Source organism: Garra rufa, chromosome 17 (genome assembly GCF_049309525.1).
Source record: "Garra rufa chromosome 17, GarRuf1.0, whole genome shotgun sequence".
NCBI lineage: Eukaryota > Metazoa > Chordata > Actinopteri > Cypriniformes > Cyprinidae > Garra > Garra rufa.
The window spans coordinates 23844018-23858562 of NC_133377.1; the positions used below are offsets into that span (position 1 = coordinate 23844018).

General features: G+C 39.8%; 1 protein-coding gene across 1 annotated transcript in view; it reads left to right on the forward strand.

Moving 5' to 3' along the window:
• The window catches only part of col1a2 (collagen, type I, alpha 2), a 17226-nt gene extending 8532 nt beyond the window's left edge, over nt 1-8694 (forward strand). The window contains 29 exon segments of the mRNA XM_073822137.1: nt 1-70; nt 162-215; nt 309-362; nt 451-462; nt 464-505; nt 1551-1604; nt 1711-1755; nt 1868-1966; nt 2046-2153; nt 2236-2289; nt 2383-2436; nt 3766-3819; nt 3969-4022; nt 4171-4278; nt 4435-4488; nt 4588-4641; nt 4738-4899; nt 4992-5099; nt 5185-5292; nt 5384-5437; nt 5592-5699; nt 5791-5844; nt 5959-6066; nt 6214-6267; nt 6362-6469; nt 6711-6957; nt 7044-7228; nt 7330-7572; nt 7690-8694. The exon segment at nt 1-70 is cut by the window's left edge and continues 33 nt beyond it. Coding sequence (XP_073678238.1) covers nt 1-70; nt 162-215; nt 309-362; nt 451-462; nt 464-505; nt 1551-1604; nt 1711-1755; nt 1868-1966; nt 2046-2153; nt 2236-2289; nt 2383-2436; nt 3766-3819; nt 3969-4022; nt 4171-4278; nt 4435-4488; nt 4588-4641; nt 4738-4899; nt 4992-5099; nt 5185-5292; nt 5384-5437; nt 5592-5699; nt 5791-5844; nt 5959-6066; nt 6214-6267; nt 6362-6469; nt 6711-6957; nt 7044-7228; nt 7330-7572; nt 7690-7836 — 2656 coding nt within the window. The 3' untranslated portion in view covers nt 7837-8694.
• The last annotated feature ends 5851 nt before the right edge of the window (nt 8695-14545 follow it).

Genomic DNA, 14545 nt, shown 5'->3' on the forward strand with positions numbered 1-14545 from the left:
TCCCCCTGGCCCAACTGGACCCAGAGGCCAGCCCGGTAATATTGGATTCCCCGGTCCTAAGGGACCTTCTGTGAGTATTGACTGTATTTTGTAGATTTCATCTGTATTTAGAGATTCAAACGGTAACATATCAATAAGCTTATCAATGAACTTCCTTGCAGGGCGAGGGTGGCAAGCCTGGTGAGAAGGGACCTGCTGGCCCCACTGGATTGAGAGTAAGTATTTCAGAGTTTATAAACATTTTTCAGTATCCAGGAGTGAGTTATTATTTATAGAGCTGATCTGATTCTGTTCCTCTTTTCACTTAGGGTCTTCCTGGTCCTGATGGTAACAACGGCCCTGCTGGTCCCGTCGGACTTGCTGTATGTTGGCTATATGATATCTGATGTGGATTAGTACATGATCTTCCAGAGTTTCTCAGTAGTGAAGGATTGTTGTCTTCTCATTTAGGGTGGCCCAGGTGGAGAAGGGAGAGCAGGGACCCTCTGGTGCTCCTGGTTTCCAGGTCAGTGTCACATCATGCCTGCTGACATTTTTACAATTCTTCTTTTTAAGATTACACAGTCTTTATTCAAGCTTGAAGTGTGAAGTTAAAGCTGCAGTCCATAACTTTTGGCACTCTTGCGGTTAATAAACAGAACTGCATGCGTTTTGCGGAAGAACGTTGTAGATGGAGGTACTTCTCTCTCTTTATGTCTATGACGAATCATGCAGGTACTAGGCTACTCAGCAGCGGTTCCTACCAGAACCAGTCTGAAATACCACAAAACCCATCATAAGGGTCAATTCTTTGAAACTGAGATTTATACAACATCTGAAAGCTGAATAAATAAGCTTTTCATTAATGTATGGTTTGTTAGAAAGGACAGTATTTGGATACAACCAAGATACAACTATTTGAAAATCTCGAATCTGAGGGTGCAAAAAAAAAAAAAAACGGAATATTGATACAATGTATATTACTAATCAAAATTTAAGTTTTGATATATTTAAGGAAGGCAATTTACAAAATATCTTCATGGAACATGATCTTTACTTAATACCCAAATGTGTTTTCGGCATAAAAGAAAAATAAACAATTTTGACCCATACAATGTATTTTTGGCTATAGCTACAAATATACCCGTGCTGCATAAGACTGGTTTTGTGGTCCAGGGTTTTGGAAAATGCATTCATGATGATACTCACTTTTTATATACATTTTGTCAATTTTGAACACAAAAAGTTACAGACCGCAGCTTTAAATATAAAACATGTTTCCCAACCATCTTGGAACCCTATTAATAGAGCTTAAGTACCAAATGTGTAAGTGAAAATGGGCTAATCAAGTAGCTCAAGCTTATTTGTCTTATACAAGCTTTGAGCAGTTGTATTATGAAGAAATCCAGACAAAATAGCAAAATCACAAGGTTTCCAAATACTCCTTAGGTGTATCCATGGTTGCGAATTACTGTTATATGCAAATGGAATAAAATAAAATTGCATTTGTATTGTCTTGTATGAATTCTTCCTGTTTACCTAGTGTTTTAATCTTAAAAAAACCTTAACAGGGTCTTCCTGGCCCCGCTGGACCTGTTGGTGAGGCTGGCAAGCCCGGAGATAGAGTAAGTTTGCATGGCTCAGGTGTTATGCAGATTTTTGGTTTACTAGCATAATACTGGATGCATAAAGTCATGCAAATCATTACAAATACTTAATATCTCTTAACAGGGTATCCCTGGAGATCAAGGTGTGTCTGGACCTGCTGGTGTGAAGGTGACTTACATTTCTCTGATTTCTTGTTCTGTGTTTATCCTCACATGAGTACGTGCATGAGAAGAAATTAACCTTCTTCTTATGGTTCTTCTACCCTTCTATCTCTGTTTAGGGAGAGCGTGGTAACCCTGGACCCGCTGGTGCTTCTGGCGCTCCTGGACCCATTGGTGCTCGTGGCCCTGCTGGTACCCCTGGCCCCGATGGAAACAAGGTACGTACACATGTCATCACTCATGTCATCTAGACGGATCATTTTTAGGAGTGTAACTGACCACCTCTGTATTCTTCAGGGAGAGCCTGGTGCAGCTGGACTTGCTGGTGCCCCTGGACACCAGGGAGCTGCTGGTATGCCCGGTGAGCGTGGTGCTGCTGGAACTCCTGGACCTAAAGGAGAGAAGGTATGTTTCAGAGCAATACTCATGGCACTCTCTAGTAAATATTTTGCCAAATCTGTGTCTAAAACATTTCTCTTATACATAGGGTGAGCAAGGATACAGAGGACTGGAGGGCAATGTTGGAAGAGATGGTGCCCGTGTAAGTATACCAAGTACCTTTATCTTATTTCATACAAAATTACACCTATCTTTTGTAGCTGTGATTTTATGGTACTTTGTCCTCAATTTACAGGGTGCTCCTGGACCCAGTGGACCCCCTGGACCCGCTGGTGCTAATGGTGACAAGGTAAATGGCATTATCCTAACTGTTCTGGCAGATCAATGCAAAGACTTGTTGCTATCACCGTAATTCATTAAAACTGAATATTTATACTAGCATAAAGGGATTTTCTTTTTATTACTTATAGATCATGCATGATGAATCACACATCATAATCATAATGTCAAAAGTGACAACATAAAAACAAGCAAGATTTGAAATGATTTAGAACAAGATCACATTGACATTTAATGGCGCGCCAAAATAACTGTGTAAAGTTTCTTAACTTTTTTAAGAGGCAAGTAATTTGCCTCCTTGACCCATTAATTGAAGAAAACCCTGCTGACAACCAAGGTTGCCAGGTTTTTAAAATAAAACCTGCTCAATTGCATTTCGAGGAGATCCCCCAGTAAAAATTTGCATTACAGAGGGTAAATATCACATTATTTGGATCGCTTCAATCTGCAGATATAAAAAAAAACAGCCCACGATAACAGTGTTAGAGTAGCCTAAGGACTTGGCAACACTGCTGACAACTGTCAGAATCGCTGCCCCCTGCTGGAAAGTACCAAAAAATATTCCATTTTTCAAAAACAGTCAATATTTATTAAATGTGAATAACTGTGTGATTCTTACTAGAATATAAACAACAAACATAGCTACGTCAATTGAAATAAGAGAATGAGACTTTTAATCCTTTCCCTGAAAAATTCATTTTTAGATGACAGCATGAACAAAACATAAAAACACACACATTTAAAAAACAACAACAATTCTGTTCTACGCACTTTCATATGAGGAAACAAAACAGATATAATGTGACTACAGTCGTAATTTTTGTCATTTTTAAGACAATTTAATTCAGCATTGTAAGTGAGTTGAATCCCTTGAATCATTAAATTATTTTTCAATTGCACTATAAAGCATTGTACAGGTGCAAAAATATTTACTGATGTTCATTAAGATGTAAGATGTCACTAAAATGTTGTGACTTTGAACAGTGAAACAACTGAAATGCTAATGCATTGATTTAAAACTGGAAATCCAATGTTCTTACATTTTTTGTATGACTAAATATATTAAACATGAACGTACTTTAGCATGCTAAGCTAATGGTGTTTAAGAAATGTTAAGCAAGGAAAGGGTGTTTAAGTAGGCCACAGAGAAATTGGAGTAGGGGACTATGGCTTGCAGTGTAAATTTATCCTTACTATTCTGAGGAATCTCCAGAATGATTTACAGGTGCTTCCTCTGGACTTTTTGCAGCCAGAAAAAAAGTGATAATCTACAAATAATTAACTTGGAAGTACTTACTTTAAGTAGCAGTAAAGACTCTAACGTTGTGTTCTCTTCCAGGGTGAGACTGGCTCTTTCGGTCCTCCTGGACCTGCTGGTCCTCGTGGTAGCCCTGTGAGTATTATGATTAGTTCTTTACTACACACTGATACAATGATTATTTCATTTATTATTTATGACTGTCCACTATTAAAGAAATGTACATTAACTATCATTCACTTTAGAATCAAGCATTCTTGCTTAAATCTTGACATGTATTTTAGGGTGAGCGTGGTGAGTCTGGCCCTGCTGGAACCTCCGGATTTGCTGGACCCCCTGTAAGTCCATGTGAATTCTCCTGAAGTCTGCTACTAAAGAACGCTTCTTTTTGATTCATACATTAAATTTTAGACTTCAAAATCGGCTGTTTTCAAAATCTGAACACACATGCACTAAAAACTGACAGGGTCATGATGTGTCTTGTAGGGTGCTGATGGCCAGACTGGACAAAGAGGTGAGAAAGGACCTGCTGGTGGAAAGGGTGATGTTGGACCTTCCGGCCCTGCTGGTCCTCCTGGCAATACTGGACCCCTCGTAAGTTTGAGACTTCATTTAATATAGCTCATGGTGAAGAAACATCCTAAATGAGAATTTACTACTTAAGTGTAATTGTAACAGTCTGAATAGTTTTGACATTTAAGGATATCTGGATAACTTTGGATGATTTTGAACTTTTTTTTATGTCTTTAGGGTCCTTCTGGTCCTGCTGGCCCACCTGGTGCCCGTGGTGACAGCGGCCCCCCTGTAAGTATGCTTTTATGGATTTATATATTTGTTCATTTTGCTTGTTTTGTTGTGCTGCATTTCCTACATGTGACCCATACATTTCTGGCTCTACCCTAGGGTCTGACTGGTTTCCCTGGTGCTGCTGGCAGAGTTGGACCTCCTGGTCCTGCTGTAAGTAATATCAGATAACTTTTCATCCACTAGGCTTGATTTCAGGATATCTTTATGGTCTCACATGTAATATGATTTTCTCTTTCCACCCATTAGGGTATTGTTGGACCTCCTGGTCTCACTGGACCTGCTGGAAAGGATGGCCCACGTGGTGCTCGTGGTGATGTTGGCCCTGCTGGTCCCCCAGGAGAGAATGGACTGATTGGACCACCTGGTCTGGCTGGTGAGAAGGGATCTCCTGGAGAGGCTGGTGCACCTGTAAGTACTAGATAAACAAGCCAGACCAATTGCAAAGTATTACCTAGTATATATAACGTCTCATAATAAACTTTTTTCTTCTCAAAAACCAGGGAGCTCCTGGACCTGCTGGTCCTCAGGGTCAGCTGGGATCTCAGGGATTCAATGGTCTTCCTGGCTCCAGAGGTGACCGCGGTCTTCCTGGTGGCCCTGGAGGTGTTGTAAGTGCACTGACCTCCTGATTGTGTCCAAACTGGTCAAAACTAAGTTACAGGATAAATCTTAACCAGTTTTTGTGTTCTTTAGGGTGAGCCTGGAAGAGTTGGCCCTCCTGGTGCCCCTGGTCCCCGTGGTCCTCTTGGAAACATTGGCATGCCTGGTATGACTGGTCCTCAGGGTGAGGCTGGACGTGAGGTGAGAATCAATACTCTTTCATTGTAAGACACACAATTTTTAGGGTATTCTTTCATACAATATTCACATATGCTTCTGTGTTTTTTTGTAGGGAAGCCCTGGTAATGATGGACCTCCTGGCCGTCCTGGTGCTGCTGGCCTTAAGGTATACACCTCGGACTTCTTACTACACATTTCTTCATATTGGACCACCACTAAGACTTTAGTCTTGTAATAAATCCTAAAGTTTTAATTACCAGACCAGGTTGTGCTACATGTAAATGAAAAGAGTTATTGAACTGGACTATTTAAACTACCAGGGTGACCGTGGTGAGCCTGGCTCTCCTGGAACCGCTGGACCTGCCGGCGCTCCTGGACCCAATGGACCATCAGGTGCTGTTGGCAGACCCGGAAACCGTGGTGAATCTGTAAGTGTCACTGACCAAAGCTCCAGCATTAGAAATTTAAGAGACTACCATACAGATAATGAATCCATTCTCTCATTTACACTCCCTTTAGGGACCTAGTGGATCCGTTGGCCCTGCTGGACCTGCTGGAGCAAGAGGTGCACCTGTACGTGTGTCAGACATCATCTTTCTCATTGCATTTTCATTGAAGGACCGATCAATGGCTTCCATAGATGTTTCTTGCTTTCAATTTCTTCCTTTGTCTCTTTTTGATTAACAGGGCCCATCTGGACCTCGTGGTGAGAAGGGTGTTGCTGGAGACAAAGGAGACAGAGGCATGAAGGGACTTCGTGGACATCCTGGTCTGCAGGGAATGCCCGGACCCAATGTAAGTGGCTCAGCTTTAATAATAATAAGCCTCAACGTCTTTTTCATTTTTCTTGTGAAAAACTGTTGGTTTAGCTCTCATAAAGATTTAGTAAAATGATTGAGCATAAAAGAATGCGGAACAAGAACAAATGACACTGTCTTACAGGGTCCTTCTGGAGACAGCGGCCCCGCTGGTATTGCTGGTCCTGCTGGTCCAAGAGTAAGTAACTTTTTCATTCTTTCCCATTCCCACACAGGATTTTGGCATAAAAGTTTGGAATTGTGCATAATGGTTGTTTACATTTTGTCTTTAGGGCGCATCTGGTCCTAATGGCCCCCCTGGTAAGGACGGTTCAAATGGCATGCCTGGTGCTATTGGACCACCTGGACACCGTGGTCCTCCTGGACATGTTGGACCTGCTGTAAGTAAAAATACATTTAAATATTACTCTTGAAAATAGAAAATATTATGTTATGGAGATGGGTAGGTTTAGGGATATGTAAGGTGGAAGGAGTCGGATCTGGGTTCAATCTAGCCCCCTGGATTTTGTGTTCTGCAGTGAGGACCATCTCATAAAATACAATATAAAAAGTTCTGTATCTTACCTTAAGACAGAATGTAGAGAAGACATCAAAGTTAATCTATAATATGTTCAACTCTAGGGTCCTCCTGGATCTCCTGGTCTTCCCGGACCCGCTGGCCCAGCTGGTGGTGGATATGACACATCCGGAGGCTATGATGAGTACAGAGCTGACCAGGCTTCTCTCAGGGCTAAGGATTACGAGGTGGATGCCACCATCAAGTCCCTGAACACTCAGATTGAGAATCTGCTTTCCCCTGAAGGCTCAAAGAAGAACCCCGCCCGTACCTGCCGTGACATCAGGCTCAGCCACCCTGAATGGAGCAGCGGTAAGTGACCAAAGCAGTTTAAGGTCTATCTTCTTCCATTAGCTCTAACACTCCCTAATGATCTGCATTGTTTGCTTCCCCTGTAGGTTTCTACTGGATCGACCCCAACCAGGGCTGCACCATGGATGCCATCAAGGCCTACTGCGACTTCTCTACTGGCCAGACCTGCATCCACCCCCACCCAGAGAGCATCCCACGCAAGAACTGGTACAGAGGCTCCCAGGAGAAGAAACACGTTTGGTTTGGCGAGACCATCAATGGTGGTACTGAGGTAAGTTAGAGAATTTCACAATAGTTGGAGACATCAGAAACTGTTCAAGATTTATCAAGAGAAAGCAGTCTAAAGGTTGCCTTCTTCCATTCCCCTTTCAGTTCAGTTACAATGATGAGACCCTGAGCCCACAGTCCATGGCTACTCAGCTGGCCTTCATGCGTCTGCTGGCCAACCAGGCAGTCCAGAACATCACCTACCACTGCAAGAACAGCATCGCCTACATGGATGCCGAGAACGGAAACCTGAAGAAGGCTGTGTTGCTGCAGGGCTCCAATGATGTTGAGCTCAGGGCGGAGGGCAACAGCCGCTTCACTTTCAGCGTCCTAGAGGATGGCTGCAGTGTAAGTTCTCTTTTTACACATGAATTAAACAGACAAACTAAATCTTCATCCAGTTAGCATGATATGTAAAAAAAGGAGAAACTTAACGTGTTTTGTCTTTTTGTTGCATCCCTACAGAGACACACTGGCCAGTGGAGCAAGACAGTCATTGAATACAGAACAAATAAACCATCTCGCCTTCCCATCCTCGACATTGCACCTTTGGACATTGGTGGCGCAGATCAAGAGTTTGGTTTGGACATTGGCCCAGTCTGTTTCAAATAAATAGACTCATGATAAATTAAACGAGAGAAAGAAAGAAAAAAGAAAAATCTCTGCCCTTCTGTCTGTTTTTTATACTGAATGCTGATTTTTTTCTGCAAATCCACTTGCTTAAGCTGGGCTCTATCGGAGAGGACCAATGGACTGAACGGAGCATTGCGCAATGCAAATTAATACAGCAGCCTAAAGAGACACGGGATAACACCATGTTATGGGACATGTCATCGTTTTGTAAAAATAAAAGAAGTGTAATAAAAACAATGAAAGTATACATCACTTTGTGGTCTTTGTATATCTTCCAAAGAGGAAGTTTAAAACCACAATTTCCGTAAGGTTTAAACTACCTCATGTGTAAAGGAAAATATTAATCAACATCCTAGTTGTCACTAGTTGGTACTAAGGCTTCAAGTTCTGTCCTGTTTCAAAGGTGCTCCAATACTTGAAGCAGTGATATTATATGGTGCTATACATGCAGCTGTGGAGAAAAACCACTGTTACTGTATTACTTTGTATTGTCTCTGAGGAATATTGCACAGGTCCCCCTGATAACCCCATTTTTAAGCAGGTGGAATATTCCTAAACCTGATGTTTGTCTGGTTTTTTCTTTTTTTGTTTTGTTCGTTTTTGTTTTCTCTGAGTTTTGTTCGGAATTTTTTGTTTTGTTTTGTTTAGGCATTACATTCTTTTACGCCCCCCCAGTGTTAATACTGACAGCACAGTTCGTCCATTTCAAAGGGTTGCAGAGGCCTCTCTCAAAACAAACCACAAAGTTTATTGTACCTATTTTGTATATGTGAGATGTTTAAATAAATTGTGAAAAGTTCTGAAAATAAAGCATGTCCAATGTTCCGAAACACATTATTCCACGAGTTAAGTGCTTTAATGTTGGGGAAAAGATGTCTGACTTAACTGGCCATTTTGAATGTCTGCCTGATTTCTCATTTCTAAATTCACTAGCAATGTCTTTATTTTCAAAACGTGAAATGGGTTTTCTGTTTTATTCAAACAATGGGTGTTTTGCTTCTTAGCAAATATTACTTTGAGTCTATTGCCAAATAGAGCTCATGTTCCTCTGTTTTTAGTTATGACATGCTTTTCGGATGGCAAAATCTTTCTCACTTTTGAATCAAATAAAAAGGCAGTCACTGCAACTTGGCATGTTTGTATTTGTAGAGAATCCAAACATGTATATTTCTTACATAGAAAAGATTAAATGCTATACATTGTGTGTGTGTGCAATCTTTTAGATATTTAGTTAACCAACATCCCCACTAACCATTCCCACTACTAACCAGGCAGCATAATTTATCACAGGGATCCACATTTAATATGGGTCAGTTTGCTTTTAACTAAAGTCGATCTCTCTCTAAACTATTTGGGTCTCTAAACTATATTTGGTCTGACACAGACAGGTTTTGACTATTTAATATCTTGGTAGAACCTGATGAGGTTCAAGATATAGCTACTGTACATGTTTGTGAACACATCCGCTTCTGACCCAGAAAATATCACTTTGTCAACCAATCCCAGACTCCCCTATAGATCAGATCAATCTGATAGCTCCGATAGAGCCCAGCTTATCATTATCCTATCATTCTTCTCACCTACTCATGAGACCTACAATTGCAATAATCTCCAGCAAAACATTCAAGTGTAAATTTAATTAGATATACATATCATTTGGTAGTAATAAAGTGTTGCATATTTTACTGGCACAGAGATGATTTTGTAAAATGTTTGCGGCTGTTTTTATCATTTACAGTAATTAGATTATGTGACCTGATTCAGTACATATGGATTACTGAACAGCACTATATAAATAGAGCTCTATTAAAAATGTACTTGCATTTTTACAATACTATAAGCATGTCCCATCGAGTAATCAAAAGTTCTACATAGGCTTGGGCCAAATACAGCAGTACATCATGTAAGTAGCAAAGACTGCAAGTGCAGGTATTGGGTCAGGCCCGATGTATGAATTGTCGAATTTGGCCAGAAGATGGCGTCCTCAACACCTTTGGTGCTCATTCGTCTTTCAGTGGATTACAGACTTCTCAAATAAAAAATAAAAAACTGAATCCTTCCTAGTCTAGACTTTCTGGGGCTTCAAGGCTAGACTCCTGATCAGCATTAAGTGCTAAAACGAGACTTTCTAGTAAATTACGTCCAGAGCTTGTAGTATCTGATTCAGTGGCGTAGCAAGTCAGCCGTGGGCCTATTAGCAAAAAAATTATACGGACCATCCCCAATCATTATGGGCTCCAACTCGGTTAACTTGTTGATTTTTCTTAATGTTACGTGAGTATTCACAAGCTGTTTTATTGCTCCAGATATGAGATGGAGGGTAGGCCTAGTGATATTCAAGGTGGGCAGGGGTTATGTTGGGGTGGGGGGGTTGGAGTATGTGTGCTAGTGTACACTAGCACACTTAAGTGTACTACAAGTGGTAACTACATACACTATTTTAATACAGAGATAAAAGCACACAAAAGTTCATATCCATGCTGTCTTAAAATAGCAAAATTGAGTACACTATATACAGTCAGGTCCATATATATTGGACACTGACACATTCTTTATTATTTTAGCTGTTGACCAAAACATATTCAAGTTACAGTTATACAATGAATATGGGCTTAAAGTGCACACTCTGCGATTTAATTTTTAGGGCAGTCTCATCAAAATGGTAGAAAAGTTAAGGAATTACAGCTCTTTAATATGTACCTCCCCCCTTTTTCAAGCAACCATAAGTAATTGGACAGTTGACTCAAAAGCAGTTTCATGGACAGCTGTGGGCTATTACTTCTTTTTTTTTTTTTACATCAATTAACCAGGTAAAAGGCCATTTTGCCATTTTGCCATTTGCATTTGGAAGCTGTTGCTCTGAACCCATCATGTGGTCCACGGAGCGCTTCATGCAAGTAAAACAGACAATTGTTAGGCTTCAAAAACAAAAGAAATGCATCAGAGAGATAGCAGGAACATTAGGGGTGGCCAAATCAACAGTTTGGTGAATTCTGAGAAGAAAAAGAACCAAGTGAAGAATACTCTCCAGGATGTAGGCCTGTCACTGTCAAAGTCAACAATCAAGAGAAGACTTCACCAGGGCAAAATAGAGAGGGTTTACCACAGGGTGCAAACAAGGCCAGATTAGACTTTGTCAAAAAACATTTAAAAATGCCAGACCACCTCTGGAAAAGCATTTTTTGGACTGCTGAAATGAAAATCAACGTGTACCAGAATGACAGGAAGAAAAAAGTACGGAGAAGGCTTGGAGCAGCTCATGATCCAAAGCCTACAACATCATCATCTGTGAACATGGTGGAGCAGTGTAATGGCATGAGCATGGCTTCCAGTGGCACTGGGTTACTGGTGTTTAGTGATGATGTGACAGAAGACAGAAGCAGCCGGAAGAATTCTGAAGTGTATAGGGATATACTGTCTGCCCAGATTCAGTTAAATAGAGCAAAGTTGTTTGGGCGGCTCTTCATAGTACAAATGGATGATGACCTAAAACATACAGCAAAAGCAACCCAGGAGTTTTTAAAGGTAAAAAAGTGGAATAATCTGCAATGGCCAAGTCAATCTTCTGATTTCAAATTGATTGAGCCTGCATTTCACTTGCTGAAGACAAAACTAAAGGCAGAAAGACCCACAAACAAACAACAACTGAAGTCAGCTGCAGTAAAAGGCCTGGCAAAGCACCACAAAGGAGGAAACCCAGTCTATGGTGATGTCCATGAGTTCCAGACTTAATACAGTCATTGCCTGAAAAGGATTCTCAACAAAATATTAAAAATGAACATTTTATTTATGATTATATTTATTTGTCCAATTACTTTTGAGCCCCTGAAAATGGGGGGTCTGTGTATAAAAATGGTTGTAATTCCTTAGCATTTTATGATATATTTTTGTTCAACCCCTTTGAATTAATACTTAAAGTCTGTACTTTAATTTCATCTTGATTGTATCATTTTAAAACTATTCTAGTGGCATACAGAGCCGAAATTATAAAAAGTGTGTCATGCATTATGCATTATGGAACTGCATTTTTTTCACCTGGGGTAGTTGGTGTTACACCGTGTTTGCTACAATTCTAAACTGAAAGCATCTGACAACAGGGTTATATGAAAAAACTAGCCCAATGGCCAGTCAGGAACCCAAAATGGAACCCAAAACACACTGACCATATCCCAAATATCAAAACTTATATATGTCATTTCCATATCTAAAATACATTTTACAGTCTTGCATTGATCAAAAACACAGCTCAAAGGCTTCCTACCAGTAGCCTTCACAAAACCTTACATCCAGTGCCATTTTATCAAAGGACGCAAAATATTTAAATACAAGCATTTCATTGAAATGTAATTTTTTGCAATATTTCAAACCTTTAAACCACGGGGGGAAACCAACCCATGGCAACAGTTTAAAAGTGGACCAATTCTGTGCTGCTCAATATTGTGCTCACTGTAAAAGTAAACAGCGTGAGCACTCATTTAAAAGCAATTTTAATACCCTGCATATTGATACCGCAAAAATTATATACAATATTAGAATGTTTGCGGGTGCGCAAAAAAATATGGAGCTCAAATGAATATCTCACCAATTTTGTGACTGTTTTGTGACTTTGTGGCTGTGTGGGGCCAGGGTGGGTCAAGCTTCTGATTGGGTGGGCCAGGCCCACCATGACCCCCACTCCCCGTGGAGCAGGGCCTGCTTGGAAATAATATTTAAAGTCCATTTTCAAGTCCATTCATTATTTGTAGCACACAAGTCTCAGCATATAAATTGTCAATTTTATGATAAAATACAAACAATAAATGTGTTTTACGCTCTTTATAGTTATTTGAGATACCTATATTAGCCTCAGATCAAACGGCATGTGAATCAATGATCTTTTCCTCTTTAATATTTGCAGCTCAAAATAAACATGAAAAAATATTTGAATGCATGTTAAAAAATTAATAAAAACAATGTCTCATAAAATCGATCAGTCAGAGTAAAAAAAAAAAAAAATACAACATCTTATTAATAAGTCATAGCCTAATAGTAGGAACATAACATTTAGCCCACCTCAGAAAAGCCAACAAGCCTATAACTTTGCCAACATTGTTTTATTTTCTCATAAATCACCCAGTTAACTGAGTTTAAGTCTACATTTTTATTGCTGTTTTTCATGTTAAATGTGAAGACAGGTTAGATGCCACAGACTTTTTTTGGGCGGAGTAGCTAGATGGAATTTTTTACATTAACTTTAGGCAATATTACATTATTTTCTTACATGAATTATTTCGTTTAAAAAGTAGTAATTTAAAGCATCATTTTGCAGTTCTGAATGATCTATTACTCTTACCTTTATGAGCACAAATGATGGCGTATTTTAGGTTTCCACTGTTATTAAAAAAAAAGCAAGTGCTAACGCTGGCGCTTCCATGTCCTGCAAAGCGTGCTTTAGCTTTCACGCACAAACCAGTGAATATGCATCTAACAGCGCACATTTATCTAGGTTAAATGTATACATTAATATTGTGAAATGCATCAAGTGTTTTATGTCTATAGATTTTAAATTAGGCAAGTCGTGTTGATTTGAGAAGGCTAAATTGATCAAACATATTCAACTCATTGCCGCTGGCCACTTGGTTGTTACTTTAAAAAGCAAAAGTTTGAATTTAACAAACATAAAATGTTCCAAACATATTACTAAATTAACTTAATAAAGAAATGAAATTTAGCCACTTTGCCATTAAAAACCAAAACTGAACTATTTTAATAACTGCAACACAGGCTCTGTTCTGATAAGTTGTCGGACGAGGGCAGGGCTCGGGCCTGAGCATCTCGGTCCAGGGCTGGGCCCGTGCAGGACTCTATTAGTTCCCTCGTTTCAATTAAAAGTTTGCCCTAGGCTTGCCGGGCCCCCAATCTGGCCGGGCCAATATGCACCTGTATACCCAGACGCTATGCCCCTGAATTGATTACTAATCTGGATTACGTAATCAGATTCTAAAAATTAAGTATACTTGTAATTAGAGTAAATTACATTTTAAAATGTTTATTGTTTACATGATTACATATTATTCTCACAATAGCAATAAATTATTCAAAATTGATTCTATCCAATTCTCTTTTTTTTCTTTTAAAATGTCCTTTTTAAAATATCTACCACTTAAAGGAGAACTCCGGTGTGATTTTGACCTAAAGTGTATTGAATCATGATACCGAGTGTGAACGTACCTTGCATATTTCATCTCGGTTTGTGTCCAGCTGTCCGAAATCTGGGGTCAGTTAGCCGATGCTCACAACAGGCTGTCTATGAGAGTGAACAGGGCATCGGAAAAGCCATGTAAATAAATCACTGTTTTACGCCATTTACGAGGCACAAAGTAGCTCCACACTTCATTGGTAGACTTCCTAGGGCCCTGACATTTAAAACGAGACATTGAGAACTCAGAAAAAGCACCGGTAGTTTATTTACAAGAAGATTTATACAGACATCTTCCACCAGGAACAGAGCAGTCGCCGCCATCTTAAATGTAGTCACGATAGGTCGAGTGTCGAGCACGAAGGAAACTACAACCCGATACGTTGATAACCTGATGAATTCATTGGTGCTCGACACTCGATTTGTCGTGACTAAGTTCAGGATGGCGGCTACCGGATTTTCTCTACCAGGTACTGTCTGTATAAATCTTCTTGTAAATAAACTACCGGT